At 39.7% G+C, this 19,969-nt stretch overlaps 1 protein-coding gene across 1 annotated transcript in view; it reads right to left on the bottom strand.

Annotated features, from left to right (window-relative positions):
* SELENOI (selenoprotein I) overlaps positions 1-19,969 on the bottom strand; it is a 47,544-nt gene that overhangs the window by 15,762 nt on the left and 11,813 nt on the right. Inside the window, exons 2-6 of the mRNA XM_046663498.1 lie at positions 13,060-13,128; positions 12,289-12,397; positions 10,089-10,163; positions 6,064-6,326; positions 5,011-5,119 (exon numbers count right to left, since the gene is read on the bottom strand). Of these exons, the coding sequence (XP_046519454.1) occupies positions 5,011-5,119; positions 6,064-6,326; positions 10,089-10,163; positions 12,289-12,397; positions 13,060-13,128 (625 nt within the window). The remainder of the gene's footprint in view (positions 1-5,010; positions 5,120-6,063; positions 6,327-10,088; positions 10,164-12,288; positions 12,398-13,059; positions 13,129-19,969) is intronic.

The following is a 19,969-nucleotide window of genomic DNA, read 5'->3' on the forward strand; positions in this document are numbered from 1 at the left end:
ATATAGCATGCTACCATTAATCTATGAAAGGGGGATAAAACCACACACAGACACACACCCCTACTTATATTAAGAAAGAAACAATGAAAAGATAAATCAAAAAATTAAAAACTAAGAGATGGAAGAGAGGATTAGGGTAGTGATAGAAGCTGGACTTTTTTGAATATACCTTGTTTGATACACAGATTTGACTTTGTAATCACGTGATTATGTTATATAATTATAAAGGAAAAATAAATTGTAAAAGAAAAAGTAATCCCTAAAAATCACAAGCAAAATGAAACAAACTGAAATGTACATATATCCACAGCTGGTGGCACGACCACAGACTGGGCATCTCTAGTGGGAAAAGCCATAAGGACAAATGTAACTGCAAAAAATAATTTTCAGTAATCATATTGTTGCAGATTTTGGTACTATGTGCTGAGACTGTTGTGTGTGTTTTGTGGAATAAAGCAAATAAATAATTATTTTGTGTTGTTGAAAACAAAGACTTTTGTCAAGAGTTTAAAGGAGGTATAAAAGTAAGATCAATGAAGTTAAGCAAAAAATATGTATCATCAAATTTTATTTGGAATTATCAGTATGAAATTTATGAGGTATTTTATTAAAAAAAAAAAAAAAGAACTTTATTCCCCTAGCTATCCACTCAAAGAATGGATTCGTAAGCAACAATCAACAATGTCTGTTAATACCATTAGGTGACGAGCGGATGCAAAACTTTCTAACAGATGGAAAGACATACAATACCTCAACCCTCTGATCACTATTAACATCACAAAAAGAGAGACAACTAGATATTTTGTGCCTCCTAATGTGATGCATGCAATAGGAAGAACCAGTACCTAACAAGTACTGTGGCCACAAAAAAATCAAACTTATCTCTAACCAGATCTATTAGTTTATAAGAAAAACAAGAGACAGAAGAACATGTTAAATGACACAATGAGGATGCAGTCAGCAAAATGCAGAATGCGAGAGGTCCATAGGCCAAATGACTCACCTTCTCCTTCAAAAAAAAATTGCAAAGAAAAAAAGGGTAAACTTACATTGACTGAGAGAGACAGAAAAGACCTATTGACCAAATGCAATGTATAGGCCCTGGGTGGTGGCTACACAAGCACATCAATTATAACAGGACATCTGAGACAATTACGGAAATCTGAACGCTCACTAAATGCTTAAAACTAGACAAGAAATATTAAAAACAACTACTTGAAGGCACTAGAAAATAATCAGAGGCAGGCAGGAACTTGAGAAGCACTGACACTTGAAACACTGAGGAGCAACTCCAAGTGTGAGGCTTCCCTGCCTGCCTCCCATCCCAGCCCCGATGCTGGAAAGCCACAGCCTTCCTAACCAGCTTGGGGAGGCAGATACTATAGCTTAGAGCAGCAGAGAAACCGGAAATCTAAGGGGGGGTGGGGTGTATATTAGAAGAGAGAGAGATGTAGCAAGGCTGAGATTCAAAATCTGAGTACAAACTCCGCCCAAATCCCTGGCTGGGTGCTAAACTAAACAGGAGAGCCCAGGGAGCATGATGAAAAAGAAGGCAGAAACTAGAGGAGGCACTGTCTGTGAAAGACAGAGGTGCTCCTGGTGAGTCCGTGCGTCTGCTATGTCTTTCACTAAGTGCATTTCTAATCCACACTCGGCATGGGCTGCAGGAGGCTTGAGATGTCAGAAGCCAGAAAACACAAGCGCTGGCAGAACAACTGAAGATTCAGGAGGGGGAACCCCAGAAATATGGAAACTAGAGAGGATGAACACCAAAATCTCAGTATCAACTCTGCCCACATCTTTGGCAAATGCTAAACTATATAGACACAAGGGAGATCCCCAGGGGACCAGACTAAAAAAGTAGCAGCTGAAAATAACTGAACAGAGACATCAGCTACTGCACACCATGAGGGAGACAAGAGTTCTCAGTCTGAATCCCAACAAGTTAAATGCCTATTAGAACAGAAGCAAAATTCCTCAGGAAAAACAAAACAAAACAGATTCCAGGGGCCGGCGCCAGGGCCGAGTGGTTAAGTTCAGGCACTCCACTTGGGTGGCCCAGGGTTTTGCTGGTTCGGACCCTGGGTGCCAACATGGCACCGCTCATTAGGCCATGTTGAGGCAGCATCCCACATGCCCCAACTAGAAGGACCCACAACTAAAATATACAACTATGTACTGGGGTGATTTGGGGAGAAAAATCAGGAAAAAAAAAAACAAACCAGATTCCAAAGTCTCTACAAACATTATTTCCAATGTCCAGTTTTCAGCAACAAAAACAAGTGCTAAATATGCAAAGAAACGGGGAAAAAAGCAGTCAATAGAAACTAACTCTAAGTGGGCCCAGATGCGGGATTTGGTAGACAGACTTTAAAGCAGTTATTTCAAATATGTTCAAAGAACTATAAGAAAATATGGTGACAATGAATGAATGAATAGGAAATCTCAACAGAGAAATGGAAAGTATGAAAAGAACCAAATGGAAATTCTACAACTGAAAAGTAAAACAACTTAAGTCACAGGTTCCATGAAAGATTCACTAGATGGACTCAACAGCAGACTGGAGATGGCAGAAGGAAAAAAGCAGTGAACTTAAAGCTAGATTAACAGAAATTATCACTACAAAGAATAGAGAAAAGAGATTAAAGACAACTGAAGAAAGCCTCATAAAATTACCTATAGGACAACATCAAGTGAAAGAGGCTAGCATACACGCAAGTGGAGTCCCAGGAAGAGAGGAGAGAGAGAGACAGGAAAAATATCTGAAGAAATAAACTGTGGCTGAAAACTTCCCACATTTAGCAAAAAAAAATTAACTTACAGATCTAACAAGCTCCACAAACACCAACAAAGACAAAGAAAATCACACCTAGGTGCATCACAGTCAAACTTATGAAAGACAAAGACAAAGAGAGAATCTTGAAAGCAACAAGAGAAAAATGACACATTACATACAGGGTGACAATGACATATGAGCTGACTCAGAAGCAAAAGATGCCAGAGGACATTAGAATGACATATTCAAAATGCTGAAAGAAAAAATAAAGGCCAAATCAAGACATTTTTACATAAACAAAAACTGAGAGAATACATTGCTACCAGGCCCGCACTACTAGAAATGCTAACGGAAGTCCGTCAGACTCCTGGGAAAGAACGTCACACAGTTTAAGTCAGATATACAGAAAGGAAGTGCAGCAGAAATGGTAAATGTGCGATTGAGTATAAAAGACTATATGTTACAAAATAACCCAGAGGTTAGAGGGTAGTGGTACATTTGAAACAAGGTTGGCCTTGGTATTGAAAACTGCTGAAGCTAGGTGATTGTACATAGGAATTTACTATATAAAAATAGAAAGACTAGAAGGAATATAGATGTTTAAATTTTTTCATAATAAAAGGAGAAAAAAAGTGAGAGGGGGAATCCTGCTCTCTATCTTGGCAGCCAGTCTGTTACACCCAAAGGCAACCTTCCATAATGGCAAACAGGAGCCACCTCACTTTCCACCAACCTTTTATCATCCCTTGTCTCACCTTGAGGCTCTAGTCCACACCAGCCACTCTAACATCAGCACCATCAATTTTATCAGCAGAAATTAGTTAGCTTAGGCTCTAAGCCCTTCTGTCTATTTAAGTCTGCTCAAATCTAGTAGTCATAGGTTGCTTAACAATGGGGATACTTCTGAGAAATGTATTATTAGGTGATTCCATCATTATGTGAACATCCTCAAGTGTACTTCCACAAACCTATAGCCTACTACACACCTAGGCTACATGTACTAATCTTTTGGGACCACCATCATAATATGCAGTCCTTCACTGATCAAAACATTTTAATGTGGCACATGACTATACTGGAGAAGCTGCTTTATGCATTTGTACAGAAACGTGGGCTTTTGTTTTATTTCAGAAGGAAAAATTCAGACAAACTTACAAACTACAAAGAAAATATGTGCCTACTGAACTACTCACTTAACACTCAAAAACATATCACATGTATCAGAGGATTTCATCTTACCTTTAAATTTAACATTTAAATGTAAAATGCAGCAAACCTGCCATAGGACAAGCTGCTTACAGCAAAAGATTCACAACATGGTAGGAGATGAAAAGTAGCCAGACTTTTCAAGGTAAAGAAATAAGTTTACACAGGTACCCTAAAATGAACATTTGGTATAGTCCAGCAGGGTCCCTAAAAATATCTGCAGTCCAGAGGCACAGAAAAGGGCCCAAACCACTCCTTTTCTGAAAGCCACTGCCTAATGTGCTATCTTCCCAGCTGTTCCTAAGCCTTACCCAATTCCCGTTCTGCTACCAAGGTTCGACAGAGAAAGAAAGAACGTTATTTTTTTAGATAAGGGAAGAGAGCAATAGCCAACAAGTATGCTTTTTCACTTCTACAAAGGTCCTTAGTGACATTCCTGGTATCTCAAAATAGCAACCTAGATTACCCCTCCTCTTTCTATCTTTCCATAGAAAACACTCTCCCTACTCAGTCATCCTGTAGATATCCCCTTTGGCTAAAATCAAAAGGCAAACATTGCACGATCAAAAACCTGTACCTAGAATTCAGCGGCATAAAGAAGGAGGGTATCTGAGAAACAGAGGCTCAATTTTTGGAGTGGATATAGTATAATCTCTATGTTTCATCTAATCTATTTCCTACAAATAATAATCTTCAATTTTGAGATAGTATGAAATCTGTATCAAAACGTCCAGGTACATGTGGATCCTCTGATACAGTCTAGATGAATCTGAATAGTTTACAAGGTTTGTGTGATCTATTGTGGTATTTCCTTCTGACCAGAAATAGCTTGGTGCTGAACAACAAAAAAAAAAAAACACAGAAACTTTATTTCCTTAACAGTCTGGATGAAACTCTGCAGGGTTGTAGAGCCGTTCTGCTTGTTGGAGGGCATGGGGAGAGGGAAGCGGGTTGTTGCTTGTTATAATCAAACACTAGTTTTGATAACAAAGTGATGTTAAAATAGGCTTCAACATGGAGCTTCTTACCAATAATCATTGTAGTGAATAGGTCTCTATATAAGAAATTAAACAGGAAAGGTTCATACCAGGCCTCAACTCCCACAATCGCAGTCACTATGTAGACAAAAGAAATAGTCTAAAAAGAAAATGCAGACAAAAGCATACAGAAGCATTAACAGCTGGAAAGATCAGGGAGTCCATGCTTTATGCGACATAAGTCTAGCAAACAGCTTTAGTAACAGCAAGAAATATGCTTACATTTGATATTGTGGCAGTCTTCTTGCCTTTAAAATATATTTTTTCAGCCAAGAGTGCCATAAAATAACTAACTTCTAGACAATGCTAGCAACTGGCCGTCATTTGGAACACTTTAAGGCACCTCATAAATTGGTTAAGCCATAAGATGATCCAATTTGCCCACCTAATCACTTTCTTCCGACACACTCCAATTTCTGATTCTTTCCTGGAGCTTTAGGTGCAAATGGGCAAAATGGCAACACGAAAAGCCGGGATTCAAAGACAGGGAGAGTTGATAGCAAGCCTCTAAGTAAGAGAAAACAAATCTCTCTACTCATTGAAAACTTGGCAATGAAGACAAAAAGCCAACAATTTAATTATATGCGCATATGTTTCTTTATAAAATCACCGATTCAAATGAACGTTTATTAAGAAACAGTTCATTTTTTGGTGTAAAAAGGCATTGTGACTATGTTTTTTAAACAGAGCTCTTACCATTTAGAGATATACAGTAAAATATTTATCGCATAATGTTAAGAATTTCCTTTAAAATAATTGGGAGGGGGGTGAGTAAGGGTACACATGAAACTAGATTGGCCATGTGTTAACTGCTGAAGCTAAGCAATAGGTACAAAAGGGTTCACTATACTAGTCTCTCTACTTTTATCTATGTTTGAAATTTTCCATAAATAAGTAAAAATAATATAAAATAAAATTTAAAAATCTTTTAAAGCACACATCAATTCTAACCAAAAAAGCCTAAGGGCAATAAAGAAGAAATGACAAAAATTTCCCCCAAAATTCATGGCAATGTTGAAAATTTAAGGCAGAACACATACTTACCACCTGGCTAATGTCATATCCCCACGGCAGGAAAAGAATCCCTGTGTTATACTTTTCCCAGTGAGACAGGATGAAAGAAAACAAAACTACCCATAGCAGGAGATAAAGAACAAACACACTGACACCAGATGATCCTCGTCCAAAGATGGAATACACAGTGACAACAAAGTAAACACATGACCAACTGTCCAGGCCATGGTCGAAAAGCTCCCCTAAAGGGGTGCTAGAATTGGTTCTACGGGCTTGCTTTCCATCCACACCATCTGCAACAAAACACAGGACCATGGGAAAAGGTCAACAGCTGTACTAGTATGGAGAAAGTCTTCTCTAATAAACTGGAGAAAAACAAGACAAAAAAAATCAGCATATCAAAGGAATGTTAATTAACTAAAGTATAGCTACCAGCCAGTACTATAAAAATCCAACCTTTACGTCCTACAATATAAAGATTCAAGAAACAAAATCCGTAATTTCTCAAAGTTTAATCTTTGAAAATTAAAACACATTATATTATACTGAATGGTGTCAATTTTAGATCTGAGGAAGAAGCATTCTGGTTGGACTCTGAATTCCTCCAAATCTACCTAACAATTGAGTTGTTCCACTAGCCACAAATTCTCAAGACTTATGATAGGAAAAATGAATAAGATTTGAATAATAAATAATGAACATTTATTACAATTTCTCTAACCACTTCTTGCTCTAGGATTCAAAAACACTCTGTACTTCAGTCATAACACCTATTTCACCTTGTTTGACATTATAGTCACTTCTTCACAACTGTGCTGCCTCCACAATTTTAAGAGCTTTCAGAAGGCTTTGCACATAGTAGGTGTTCAGTAAATATAAGAATTACATTTACTGAAACTGTGCAGTGCACTGGTCTTGATGTTGTGAAGATTATAAGAATCTTAGAATAAGTTGTGCCCTCAGTGTGTTTACAATTGAGAAAGGAGACAAAACATGATAATTAAAGATATGGTGTATCACAAACCATAGAAGAGTACAGAAAAGGGACAGGTTCTCTTCAGGCTAGGACAATCCAGAATGGCTTTCCAGCCAAGGTGAAATCTGAGTGGGGACATAAAGAACGAGCTGGATTTCAGTAGGTAAGAGATAAAGGAGTATGCCATTTCAAGAGGAGGGAGTGCTATCAGCAAAAACACCGAGGTGGAAAACCACAAGCGTGTTCTGAGAATGCCAAGTAGTTTAGTCTGACTAGAAACTGGTATGTGAAGAGGGCAGGATACTGAGGCCAGAAAGGAGGTCTGAGTCAGTTTAGGGAGTATGAGGAGCTGCTAACAGCATCTGAGTAGGGAAGTGACAAGAGTGAAAGCAATGAGGAGCTTCGGGAAGACCCGCCTGACATCAGTGCAAACGACAGGCTGGAGGGAGGAACACAAATGAATAGGCCTAAACTGAGATAGAATGCAGCAGGAAGGAAAAGCTGGGGGCAAGTGAGACATTAAGAAAGTAAAAGTGACAACGCAGCAGAAATGAGAGGTGAAGCCAAAGGACAAGAAGACCATCTTCAAAATTTCCCGTCTGGGTAACTAGGAGAGCAGTAGTGTTAACAGAAATAAAGAAGTCCAAAGAAGGAGCAAGACTGATAGAAAAGATGCTGCGCACAATTTTAGATGCTGAAATTATAAGTGTTGGCAGGATATCCACAGTGTAATGTCAAACAACTCAATCTAAGGGTACTCACTAGCAACTCGGAAGATAGATAAGGGCTAGATATAAACAGGGGAGTCCTCTCAATAGTGTTAAGAATCAGCATTACAGGGCCGGCCCGGTGGCGCAGTGGTTAAGTGCACACGTTCCACTTCTCAGTGGCCCGGGGTTCGCCGGTTCAGATCCCAGGTGTGGACATGGCACCGCTTGGCACGCCATGCTGTGGTAGGTGTCTCACATAGAAAGTAGAGGAAGATGGGCATGGATGTTAGCTCAGGGCCAGGCTTCCTCAGCAAAAAAAGAGGAGGACTGGCAGTAGTTAGCACAGGGCTAATCTTCCTCAAAAAAAAAAAAGAATCAGCATTACCAAGGCAATGAGGAGAAAGAGGCGGCTAAAGATAAAGCACAGTGGAACTCTGGAACTCCCTCATTTAGGGGCAGGAACAGAGGATGCTGGAGAGGTAGAGGAAACGGAGGGTGGAGGAGGGGAGGAGAGAAAGGAGGGGAAGAGGGAGAGAGAGAAAGAGACAGAGAGAATGGTAAATGTAGTTAAAAATGAAGAACAGTCTAAATTATCAAGAGTCTCAGTTTCTCCCCCAAAGAAACAGTTTTGTTAACTTAAGTGCATCAGAATTAGGGTAATTGTAAAGACAGAGATTTAAGTTTCTGGGGTTTTGTTTTGTTTTGTTTTGTTTTGTTTCAAGGAAGATTAGCCCTGAGCTAACTGCTGCCAATCCTCCTCTTTTTGCTGAGGAAGACTGGCCCTGAGCTAACATCCATGCCCATCTTCCTCTACTTTATATGTGGGACGCCGGCCACAGCACGGCTTGCCAAGTGGTGCCATGTCCGCAACCGGGATCCGAACCCACGAACCCCAGGCCACCTAAGCAGAACGTGCAAACTTAACCGCTGCGCCACCGGGCCAGCCCCAAGACAGAGATTTAAGGAATTAAGAATCTTATAATTACTGTATTTATCTTGCTCACCAGAGTATTGTCCCCAGTGCCTAGCTCAGTTTGTGGTAAAGAGGATGAATCCCAAGCGCCTGCCAAATACTGCAGATCTCTTAAGCAGTTAAAGTAGCCCGTAAGTAGCTAAAATGTTTCCTAAAAGTCTTTTCTCATTATTTGCTGGCTTAATTTCCTATTTTCAGTGAAACTCCTGTGCAGTTATGACAAATACTGAATTCACAAACTACATATTTATTAGGCTTTATACTTCTTCTCACTGAACATTACCACTCCGCAAGTCTGGGTAGGGTCTAAATACATTTCAGAATCTTTGTTTTCAAGAAAGGTAATTCAGGACAGATACTGCTATGAAAACCCCCCAGTAGGACCTAGAGAGTATTCTGTGATCAAACACATTAATATTTCTGCAGCAAAATATAATAGTCACCCTAGTAGAATAAAGAAAGATTATAAATTGCCTCATGTTAGTTCAAGGCAGGTTTTGCAACAAACAGTTGATGTTAGGTCAGGATTTTTGCCAGAATTATGGACCTGAAACAGGTAGATGGTACAGTATATCAAAAGGCTCTCATGACATGCTGTGACAAGTCAGCACCCACAGGCTACCCACACCTTTTCCCTACTCCTCCCGCACTCCTTGGAAACCAATCCCATTTGGTTGAATAGGAGCAGAATTTAAAACACGCTCATCTTTAACAAATGTACAAAAGCCTCTGCCTCTTTCTAACTTTTTACTAAGGTTTCCCCTATGGCCTAGCACAGACTTCCGTCACCACTCCCACCACCAAATAAGTACTGATCCCTTCCGTATTTGTTTTCCCACTGTGCTCTATTATAGCATCTCTCTCAGTATTCTGCAGTTATTTGATATGTCAGTCCTGCTTCCCAAACTTAAGGCAAAAATGATATCTTATTCCAGAGGTTGGCAAATATTTTTTGTAAAGGGCCAGACAGTAAATAGTTTGGGCACTGTGGGCCATGCGGTCTCTGCTGCAACTACCCAACTGTGTCTTCGCTGCAGGAAAGCAGCCACAGACAATATGCAAAGGAATGAGCATAGGTGCACTCCAATAAAACTTTACTGACAAAACAGGCAACGGGCCAGATTTGGTCCGCAAGTGGTAGTTTGCCAACTCCCATCTTATTCTTTGAATCCCTAGCAATGAATGACAATATTTTTCAGAGAAACTCAAAAACATTTATAAAACTGAAAAGGATATTACTAAACCCTAGTTAAAATGAATTAAGCACAGGGGAAAATGTTAATTTAGTGGTTAATTTAATTAAGTTAATTTGATTAAGCACAGGAGAAAATGTCAACTATCCTTGCTGACAGCTTCACCAGCCATGGACTAAAACGAGTATCTGCCAACTGCTTACCTAGAGTGTAGGCTATGAAGTTGAGGATGCCCACTACAATCCAAACCCAATCAGGGACGTGCTTGTGACCTGGTGCTGCAAAGGAAAACAGCTCAGATTTCAATACAGTCTAAGTACAACTTTTCTCATCATTGCATACACTGCTAATGAGAAATGTTTCTATTTAGTAAATAGAAGTTAAAGTACTTTACAATATATTTTGAAGGCAGAACTGGGTAAACATTAAAATATATCAGTAAACTCTGACAAAAAAGTAAGTGCCCAACCCCTCATAAGAAATAGGCATCTATTTTGAGCTTTAATCCTAACTCAGACAGACTGTTCATCTTTACTTGAAAATTACCTATGTACCTGGAATGAAAAATGGTTTTGGAATTTAATCTGATCCTCACTGTTTATGATTAAACTACAAACATGTATTAAGCCATACTCTCACTCTATTATTAATTAGCTAAACAAAAGACCTCCTGATTTGGGTTTAGATCACACCTCAAATGGATGATTTTGGCATCAGAATCATTCTGAAATGTCTGGACCCTGATAGACAGAATAACTGAGAATCAGGAGGTCTGGGTTCTAGTCCTGGCTCCGTAATCAACCAGCAGCGTGACCTTGAATGTATCATTTAACCTTTCTTAACCTTTCTTGTCTTCCATTTCCCGAATATACTGACACTAGACGGTTTATCTGATCCTTCAAGTTCTAAGATTTGGGGAAGTATATACAATACGTACACATTTTAGTTCTCTTTTTTTTTTTTTTGAGGAAGGTTAACCCTGAGCCAACATCTGCTGCCAATCCTCCTCTTTTTGCTGAGGAAGATGCCCTGAGCTAACATCCGTGTCCATCTTCCTCTATTTTACATGTGGGATGCCTAACACAGCATGGCTTGCCAAGCGGTGCCAGGTCCACACCCAGGATCCAAACCGGCGAACCCCAGGCCACCAAAGCGGAACGTGTGAACTTATGCAGAGCCACCGGGCTGACCCCATGGAGTAGTCAGAGAAAATATTTCTAGTTACGAAGATAAACTTTTGGATTAATATATAAACTTTTTAAAAACTACTTAATATCAAAACCAAGCTTAATGAAATTTAATCTTATTTATTATTCATGTGGTACTTTACAACTTTCAATTACCATTTCATTACATGTACAGAAGCCACGGCTAAAAATTTTAGTTGATAAAGTTAGGCATATGTACAATTTCAATATTCAGAATTTCTATAATATCAAAAGTCATAAGTATTTGAAACTCCAAATTTTTATACAAAAACACCATTGTCAGTGATTGTTAATTTTTCCAGGTCAGTCTACAAAAGTCTGCTGAACCCACAACACAGAGGCATTACCATACTATAATTCCTGACTACATCATTTGTAAGTATTCTTATTGAAAAACATATTCTCTAATTTAGAACTCAAAAAATCCTCATCTACTTCCATCTTTCTATTCCTCTCAACTCTATCAACTGGCTGAGCAATACAAATAAACTGTCTCCCACTTATCCCCCCTCATCCTAAATCCGCTCCAGACTCTCTCTGAAGGCCTGGGGCAGAAGCTGGGTTCGGAACAAAGTGAAGGCAGGAACAGGTGTGAAAGAAGCCATGGGGGTCTGAGACGGGAGCAGGCTGAAACTGCCTCCAAAAGTGCTTCTCTCCTATCTCCCCAATAAGCGTCCGGACTTCTGTCAAAAAATATTTACAGTCAAAGAACCATTTCTGAGGAAACCGGGAGTTACTAAAGGTAAGCACGGATGTCGAGCAGAGGGAAAGAGAGATCACATTCCCTTTAGAAAAATGGGGCTTTTTCTTCCATAACTAAAAAAAGGGAAGAAACATTTCTGGAATTGGTAAGTATGCTGGGCCCTGCTTATATTCATTTTCAGGCAAAGTTTCACGGTCCTAATTTTCCATCTTCTTATATATCCAATTATTCTTTATTTACCAAAACCTCATTGCTTTTTAGACAGCCTATGTAGATTCAATAACCTGTTGCTTTCTAGAACTTAACGGAAACATACAAAACAGACTGTGAAGATACAACTTAGCTTTTATACCCAATTCTGACATTTTACATACCCTTATAATATCCAAAACTTTTCAGAAATATAAACATCTTAATAGAACCAGAAAATAACCATATCTCACTTTTCTCTATTTAGACATTTTAAACTTTATATTAAAGTAATAATCTTACCTGAAGCATAAAAGTCAGGATCAAAGTATGCCATAAATAGGAAATTGAATACAACCAGCAGAAAGCCAGAAAAGGTGATCAGATTTGGAGCAAGCCAAGTAGGAAATACCTATTTTTTTCAAAATAATTACAAAATAGTTAAAGTAGAGGAAACTCTCTGTCCACCACACCGTAACATGCAAATTTAACTCATAATAAAAGCTATAAATTTGAAAGATCGTTTATACGTTACATATATTTAAATGTAAACCATAATCTCCAGTTCATAGAAATAAGCATTTCTTTCTTCTATTTTCTATATTTTAAATAATTCCATAATCAACTTTTCTTTTTTTGAGGAAGATTAGCCCTGAGCTAACATCTGCCAATTCTCCTCTTTTTGCTGAGGAAGACTGGCCCTGAGCTAACATGAGTGCCCATCTTCCTCTACTTTATATATGGGATGCCTGCCACTGCACGGCTTGCCAAGCAGTGTCATGTCTGCACCCAGGATCTGAACTGTTGAACCCCAGGCCGCCGAAATCATAACATTACACTTATTTCAAAAAAACTTAAAAAGGCATTTTACGAAAATGATAAATTCTAGAGTATAAACTTACATTTCAACAATGAGATATATCAAAAGGTATGTGACTAAGGGAAAGGAGGATGGAGAGGCAGTTTCTCTAGATATCTTATTAAACTGACAGTTGTATCTGTAACACCCCAGAAAATAGTTTAAAATATTTAAAACTTACTAAAACATAAGTATATGCCAATTAATCATCTTACCTTTACTACAGTGTTCCAAAATGGATGCATGATATACAGAGAGAGTGGATTGGTATCTACAGCACTGTACTGTTAAGAAACGAAAGAAAACACTCAGAGTTAATCCTTGCGTACTAGCAAGCAGAACAACATTTCTCCAATGAAAATAACAGTACAAATATAACCTGGAGAACCTGTATTTTTATGACGTCCTTATCTGAATAACAAAACCACAGAAGCAATATAAATGGGGCAAAAAGGGTCAAGCACAGTGAGATACTTTTTACTCAACTTTTATAATATTACAATGCTTCAGCACAAAAATTTATGTTGCTTATAAATTCTCACTATGCAGGATCAGTAATACGCTCACTGTGTGCATTTAAATAATGGCCCCATTTGACCTTCCCAACCTCCTTCATCCTTCTCAACTAACAGGCATCTATTGTTTTACCCCTTGATACCATTATGAATGCACTTACTAGCTGTGCGACCTTAGGCAAGTTACTTAACCTCTCTGCCCTTAACCTTTCTCCACCTGTGAAATGAGGATGGTAGCCTTTACCTCAAAGGATTACCATAAGAACTAGATAAATTAACAATATACACGAAGCACTCAGAGCAGCACCTGGCCCACAGTAAGTGCTATAAAGTATCAGATATTGTTACATGTGCTTTGAGCACCAGGAATGACAGATCCCTTTATAGCAGGAAAAGGAATTGCGTAAATAAGCAAAGGAAGATCACAGCAGGTTAGGGTTCCGTGGTAATCAAGTTTATTCCTCAATTATTGGGCTATTTATTAAAAATTCAAAGGAAATTTTAACAAATATCTGTGCCTAAATATGTAAAACTTTAAAAGTCATGTCAACGACGTATTCATCAGACACACACTGGAGTACCAGGCAAGAAGGAAGCACTCCACCAATGTGGGGAAGAAGGGGCACAGACTAAAGGGACAACTTCCACCCTCAGGGAGTAGAAATATTACCTAATTCAACCATCTGACATTTAAAGGATGTCACAACTAGTCTAGTCAGACTAGTCAACTAACGTCTGAAAAAAGTTTTGAGGCTCCGGCCCGGGTGGTGTAGTAGTTAAGTTCACACGCTCCACTTTTGCGTCTGGGGTTCACAGGTTCGGATCCCGGGCATGGACTCAGCACTACCTGTCAATACATCCTGTGGCGGGGTCCCACACAAAATAGAGGAAGACTGGCACAGATGGTAGCTCAGCGACCATCTTCACTAAGCAAAAAGAGGAAGATTGGCAACAGATGTTAGCTCATGGCCAATCTTCCTCACACACACAAAAAAGTTTTGATTGTTTTGTATTTATGCTTAGTATGTATGTAAAATAAGTAGTAAGCATTTGAGTATCTAATTTTTTTAGTCATAATTAAAAATCAAAATGTCTTCCTGAACGTTTTATGAATATGCAAGAAATATTTTCTCAAAAGTGTTTCACGACTTAAAAGTGTGATGGAACACAAAAGTAAATAAAGAGAAATCATTTAAAATACTGCTAGCAAAGAGAGTTAACTAGTAAGTCAAATGCTGGGGCCAGCCTAGTGGCGCAGCAGTTAAGTGCACACGTTCTGCTTCTCGGTGGCCCGGGGTTCGCCGGTTCAGATCCTGGGTGCAGACATGGCACCGCTTGGCAAAAGCCATGTTGTGGTAGGCATCCCATGTATAAAGTAGAGGAAGATGAGCATGGATGTTAGCTCAGGGCCAGTCTTCCTCAGCAAAAAAAGAAGAGGGTTGGCAGTAGTTAGCTCAGGGCTAATCCTCCCCCTGCCCCCCCCAAAAAAAGTCAGTCAAATGCTGATTCAACAGACTCCACATCTGAGAGCCTCCACTTCTCCCATCCATTCTGACTGAAAGGGGATAACTCGGAAAAAAGGTCTGAGATAGACAGTGGGAAGAAAACAGTGAGGAAGAACATGGTTTGCCTGTGCTGGCTAGAGTGAGAAGCTATGCAGTTGCATCCACGCTCAGCAGGAGCAGACTTAGGTGAGTATTAGTGTTCTTACTAAAATCTACCCTTCCTGCACGGTTCTCTACAGTTTATAAAGCTTTTCCACATAACAGATGCCACTACATCTGACGCTCTGCAGAATGAAGGAGTCCTCAACCGCCAGGACTTAAGTCTGCCCGAATTTAAGTCTTTCGACCAGAGGACATGGAACCGATGAACCCCTAAAGGCTGCCGATGACAAAGTAGGAGTGCCCTGCCTGCTCCTCTTCACAAAAGGCCACCCAGACTGTGTGATGTAGCCAGCAGGTCAGATAAACTGGAAAACCAAACATTTCAAGTCTCCCAACTACTGCAAAGTACAAAAGTTGTAAAAAGTCCAAATCAGAAGAAAACAGTTTGACATCACACGAACAGCTAATATGGTGTACAAAGTACAATGCTCTCAATTCAAATGTTTACTGAATGAGTGTCATTCAGTAGCTTTCCATTATCTGAACTTAGATCTAAAAGATGGTCCTTAACTAATGATATTTTGATCTGAAAAGCTCCTCTTTTTAAATTCTGAACTTTTAACTCTCAAATCTCTAGTTCAGGGGACCAGCAGAAGTAGGAGAAGAATGCAGAACTCAATACAAGAAGGTCAGTTTGCCTAACTGGATGTTTTATATTTACTAACAGCTGGTGAGCTCAAGTATAGCAAGAAAGATTAGTCTAAGATTACAAAAGGTGGCAAACAGTAAACCTAAAGAACACTCTGCTCTAGCCTTACACAACTGGGTATTTTTCAAGGTCACATATCACTTGGCACAAAGAAACTTGAAACTGCCTTGTGAATTAATGGGAGGAAAGAAGAATGACTCAAACCTTCTACATGCATGAAAAAATAAGTAAAACATGAACTTCTAAAGGTGTTAAACTAGCTTTAGGTTATTTGTTAATGCTTGTTAAATACATTTTTATTTTCCATTGGAATGATGTTTTGGTATACACCACAATACCTGAACCAAGTGGACAACCCACTGTTAAGGTCAACTGTGACCTGCCCGGCTCTATGTGCAGGGCCAGACTAAACCAGCGCCCTGGAGAAACGCTTGAGGACCATAGCCTGAGTTTGAGGGCACCACCCCCAGGCAAAACCCCAGAACCACAAGGGTTCAGAGCCCGTTTAGTTCTCACGTGCCTGACCCTCACCTACACAAACAGGTAAAACTGTCATCTGTTTTACATGCTTGTCCTCTTTTTAAATGCCTCTGTTTACAAAAAAAACTCATTACTTCCAGAAGCAACCCAATCCACGTTAAAAGAATTCTTCTATACACTAAGAAAATCTTTTCCTTGCCCCATATTTTTTATCCTGCTTTCATTTTGTCTCACAAAGTTAAGCATACAAGGGCCCAGTTGTTCTTCTAAGCAGTAGCACTTCGGATACCCGAAGACAGCTCTCCCTGTCACACCTAAACCCTCTCTGCCCCTCTTCCCCTTCTCTGCAACATCCCACGTTCCTTTTGCTGCAAACTCTTTTGCCATAGTTTAATCTCCATCAACTAGGTCTAGTTCTCTGGACCAGAGGCTGGAAAGCTTTTTCTGGAAAAGGCCAGATAGTAAATACTTCAGGCTTTGCAGGCCATATGGTCTCTGTAACAAACACTCCACACTGCCACTGAAGCAGGAAAGTAGTCACGGAAAACAGGTAAACAAATGGGCATGGCTGAGTTCTGATAAAACTTTACTCACAACAACAGGTGCCTGGGGGCTTCAGTTTGACAATATGACAACCTGAGCTCCAGACAATCCAATATGTTAAAAAACAAAAGGTGTGATCTACAGCAAAAGGAACATTTCAAGTGGTACAAGAGTAGAAAAGAAAACACGACTATAAACCCCTCTTCCTCAACAACTTATTTCTCTGATGCTCAACCTATTCATTTCCCATGGCAACAAAATTGTACTACAGACAACAGACACCTGAACCTCTTAGGCCTTTCTTCCAGGGACTGCTAAGCCACCTTTCTCCATGCCAATACAAGGCTGACTGCTGGAACCTAAGTGTAAGACTCGACATTTACCCTTTTAACATTTCATCTGGGGCCAGCCTGGAGGCATAGTAGTTAAGTTCGTGTGCTCTGCTTTGGCGGCCCAGGGTTCCCAGGTTCAAACCCCAGGCTCATCAGGCCTTGCTGTGGCAGCGTCCTATATATAAAATAGAGGAAGACTGGCACAGATGTTGGCTCAGAGCCAATCTTCCTCATCCCCACCCCCCCCACCCTCCCCACCCCCCGCAAAATCATCTTGCTGGAGTCACGTCATCTTTCTACTCTCTCCAGACCTCTTCAGACTCAGACTCAGTTATCCAAGCTAACAGCTTGCTGTTAGTGCTGTCAAGTCAATTCCCACTCCCAGGGACCCTGTGTACAGCAGAGCGGGTAACAGCTATGCCTCCCAAAAGTCTCAGCATGTAAATCTGTCATGCTAATGGTGCCTTTACCTAAGGCCCTGTAAAAAAGCCGATCAAGGCAGAACTTCTAAACATTTCCCTCCAGACTGCTATTAGTACATTTGATAATTTTTATTTGGGTACAGAATTCTGAACTGTCCCTGTCATCTACAGCAGTTAATCTATCATGCCACAAGAAAAGATTTTCATAAAGTCTTAACAAAATCCAGAATTACCTTAGATAACATTTTGCCAATTAGAAAGTTTCAAAACTTTTTTTTACTTCAGTACAAGTCAGGAAATAAAGCAGAGGTCATTCTTCAGTCATTCATTCAACAAGCCAATAAATATTTAGGATTACGTGTCTTTGGTTTTACCAGGCAAAATTTTGCTAGGCCACTGGGAAGAAAATGGTGATCAAGATCAAAATGTTTCCTATGTTCACCAACTCCACAGTGTAATGTGAGATAGATGGTAAGCAAGAAAACATGTAAAAATCACAAGTTGTAATAAACGCTGTAAAGGAAATAAAGAGGACGTCCTGCACAAGGACAAGGGGGCAGAGAGTGTGCCTAGTCAGAGTGGTCAAGGAAAGCTTCTCTAAGGAGGGGACACAAGCTGAGTCCTCGAAGATGAGAAGACAGTCAGGTACAGAATGTATGCGACATAATTATGAGTGAAAGAAAGGAGACATTAAAGAGAACATGCTGTCATAGATTCCATTTATATGAAATTCAAAAACAGACAAAATTAATTTATGACAAAAGAAGTCAAATTAGTAGTTTGGTGAGAGGGCCTGAATGGGGGCCTTCTGAGGTACTAGAAACAATTTTATATCTTGATCTGAGTGGTAGTTACATGGGTGTATATATATATATATATATATACATGTAAAAAATTCATTAAATTATATACTTGAGACATGTGCATTTGTATGTAATTTATACCTAAAAAGAGAGAAAATAAAGAATAAATGTGTGGCAGTGTGCATGTGTGAGGAGTGTGTACAGGTGCTGGACACAGAGGGTGCATGCCAAGACACGTTCCAATCAGAGAGAACAAAACGTGCAAAGACCACAACGCTAGAAATATTTGAAATACTGGAGGAAGGCCAATGGAGCTACAGTTTAGTGAGCAAGGAAGAGTGATATGAAATGAGACTGGAGACGTGAGCAGACACCACCTAACGGGACCACAGTGAGCTGGATTTTATTCTAAGCCCAAGCATGTCCTGATTTATGTTTTTAAAGGATCACACTGATTACAGTGTAGAAAATGGACTGGAAAGGGACAAAAATGCCAATGGAGAGACCAGTAAAAAGACTGTTATAGTACATCAGGCAAGAGATGATTATGGATCAGACCAAGAACAGTCCAGTGACTTTTAAACTACCTCCAAAATACGCTGTGAAGTGCCCATTTTTGAGAAGGATATTAGAAATGCGTCTCCCCTTAATTTAGGAGGGAAATTGGCTCTAATGAAAGGAAAACTATGAAACCACCTTCTTGAACATAAAAGTACTTCCTTTATACAAGTAGTATATTTTAAATCCCTTCTGTGTACTGATAAGAAAACTGATATGAACTGACACACCCTTGCACTAAACACAGAGCTTTGGACAACTTATTAGACAGAGGCCACTGTCCCAAGTAACGTTCTACTATCCCTAATTAGCAGCACATTTCCCTGCTTTGTCTGTCTTCTAATCAATATAAGGAGACCACAACTCTTACTATCAAATGATTGTTAATATAAGGCCTGTCTTTACCCATCTGAAATATGAACTTTATACTTGTAAAACATATTTTAGTTAACTGTGGTAATCCATAAACGTGGCTTGAGTACAAGCTAATAATAGTTCAAAGACTGCAGTTATTGTTAATCACTTCAGATACAGGCAAACTCAGGGCCGGCCCAGTGGCACAGCGGTTAAGTGCACATGTGCCGCTTCGGTGGCCCGGAGTTCGCCGGTTCAGATCCCAGGTGTGGACATGGCACCACTTGGCAAGCCATGCTGGGGTAGGCATCCCATGTATATAGAGGAAGATGGGCACGGATGTTAGCTCAGGGATAGTCTTCCTCAGCAAAAGAGGAGGATTGGCAGCAGTTAGCTCAGGGCTAATCTTCCTCCAAAAAAAAAAAAAAAAAAAAAGATAAATTATTTCCAAAATTCTTGAGTTCAAAATCTTCCATGTTTTTAGAAGTAAAAAGCAGAAGAGCCACAGAGAACTGATTTTAGTTCACAAATAGGTTCACTATATGAAATTATAACATTTATTGCTCATAGCAACTTTCCAGACATCTCTAAAATGAAATAAACACATTATCAACCTCTCTTAAGAACTCAGGAGATGGGGCAGGCCCAGTGGCACAGCGGTTAAGTTCATATGTTCTGCTTCGGCAGCCCGGGGTTCACCGGTTTGGATCCCAGGTGTGGAAATGGCACTGCTCGGCAAGCCACGCTGTGGCAGGCATCCCACATATAAAGTAGAGAAGAGGGGCACAGACATTAGCTCAAG

Source organism: Equus quagga, chromosome 5 (genome assembly GCF_021613505.1).
Source record: "Equus quagga isolate Etosha38 chromosome 5, UCLA_HA_Equagga_1.0, whole genome shotgun sequence".
In the NCBI taxonomy this organism is placed as follows: Eukaryota; Metazoa; Chordata; class Mammalia; order Perissodactyla; family Equidae; genus Equus; species Equus quagga.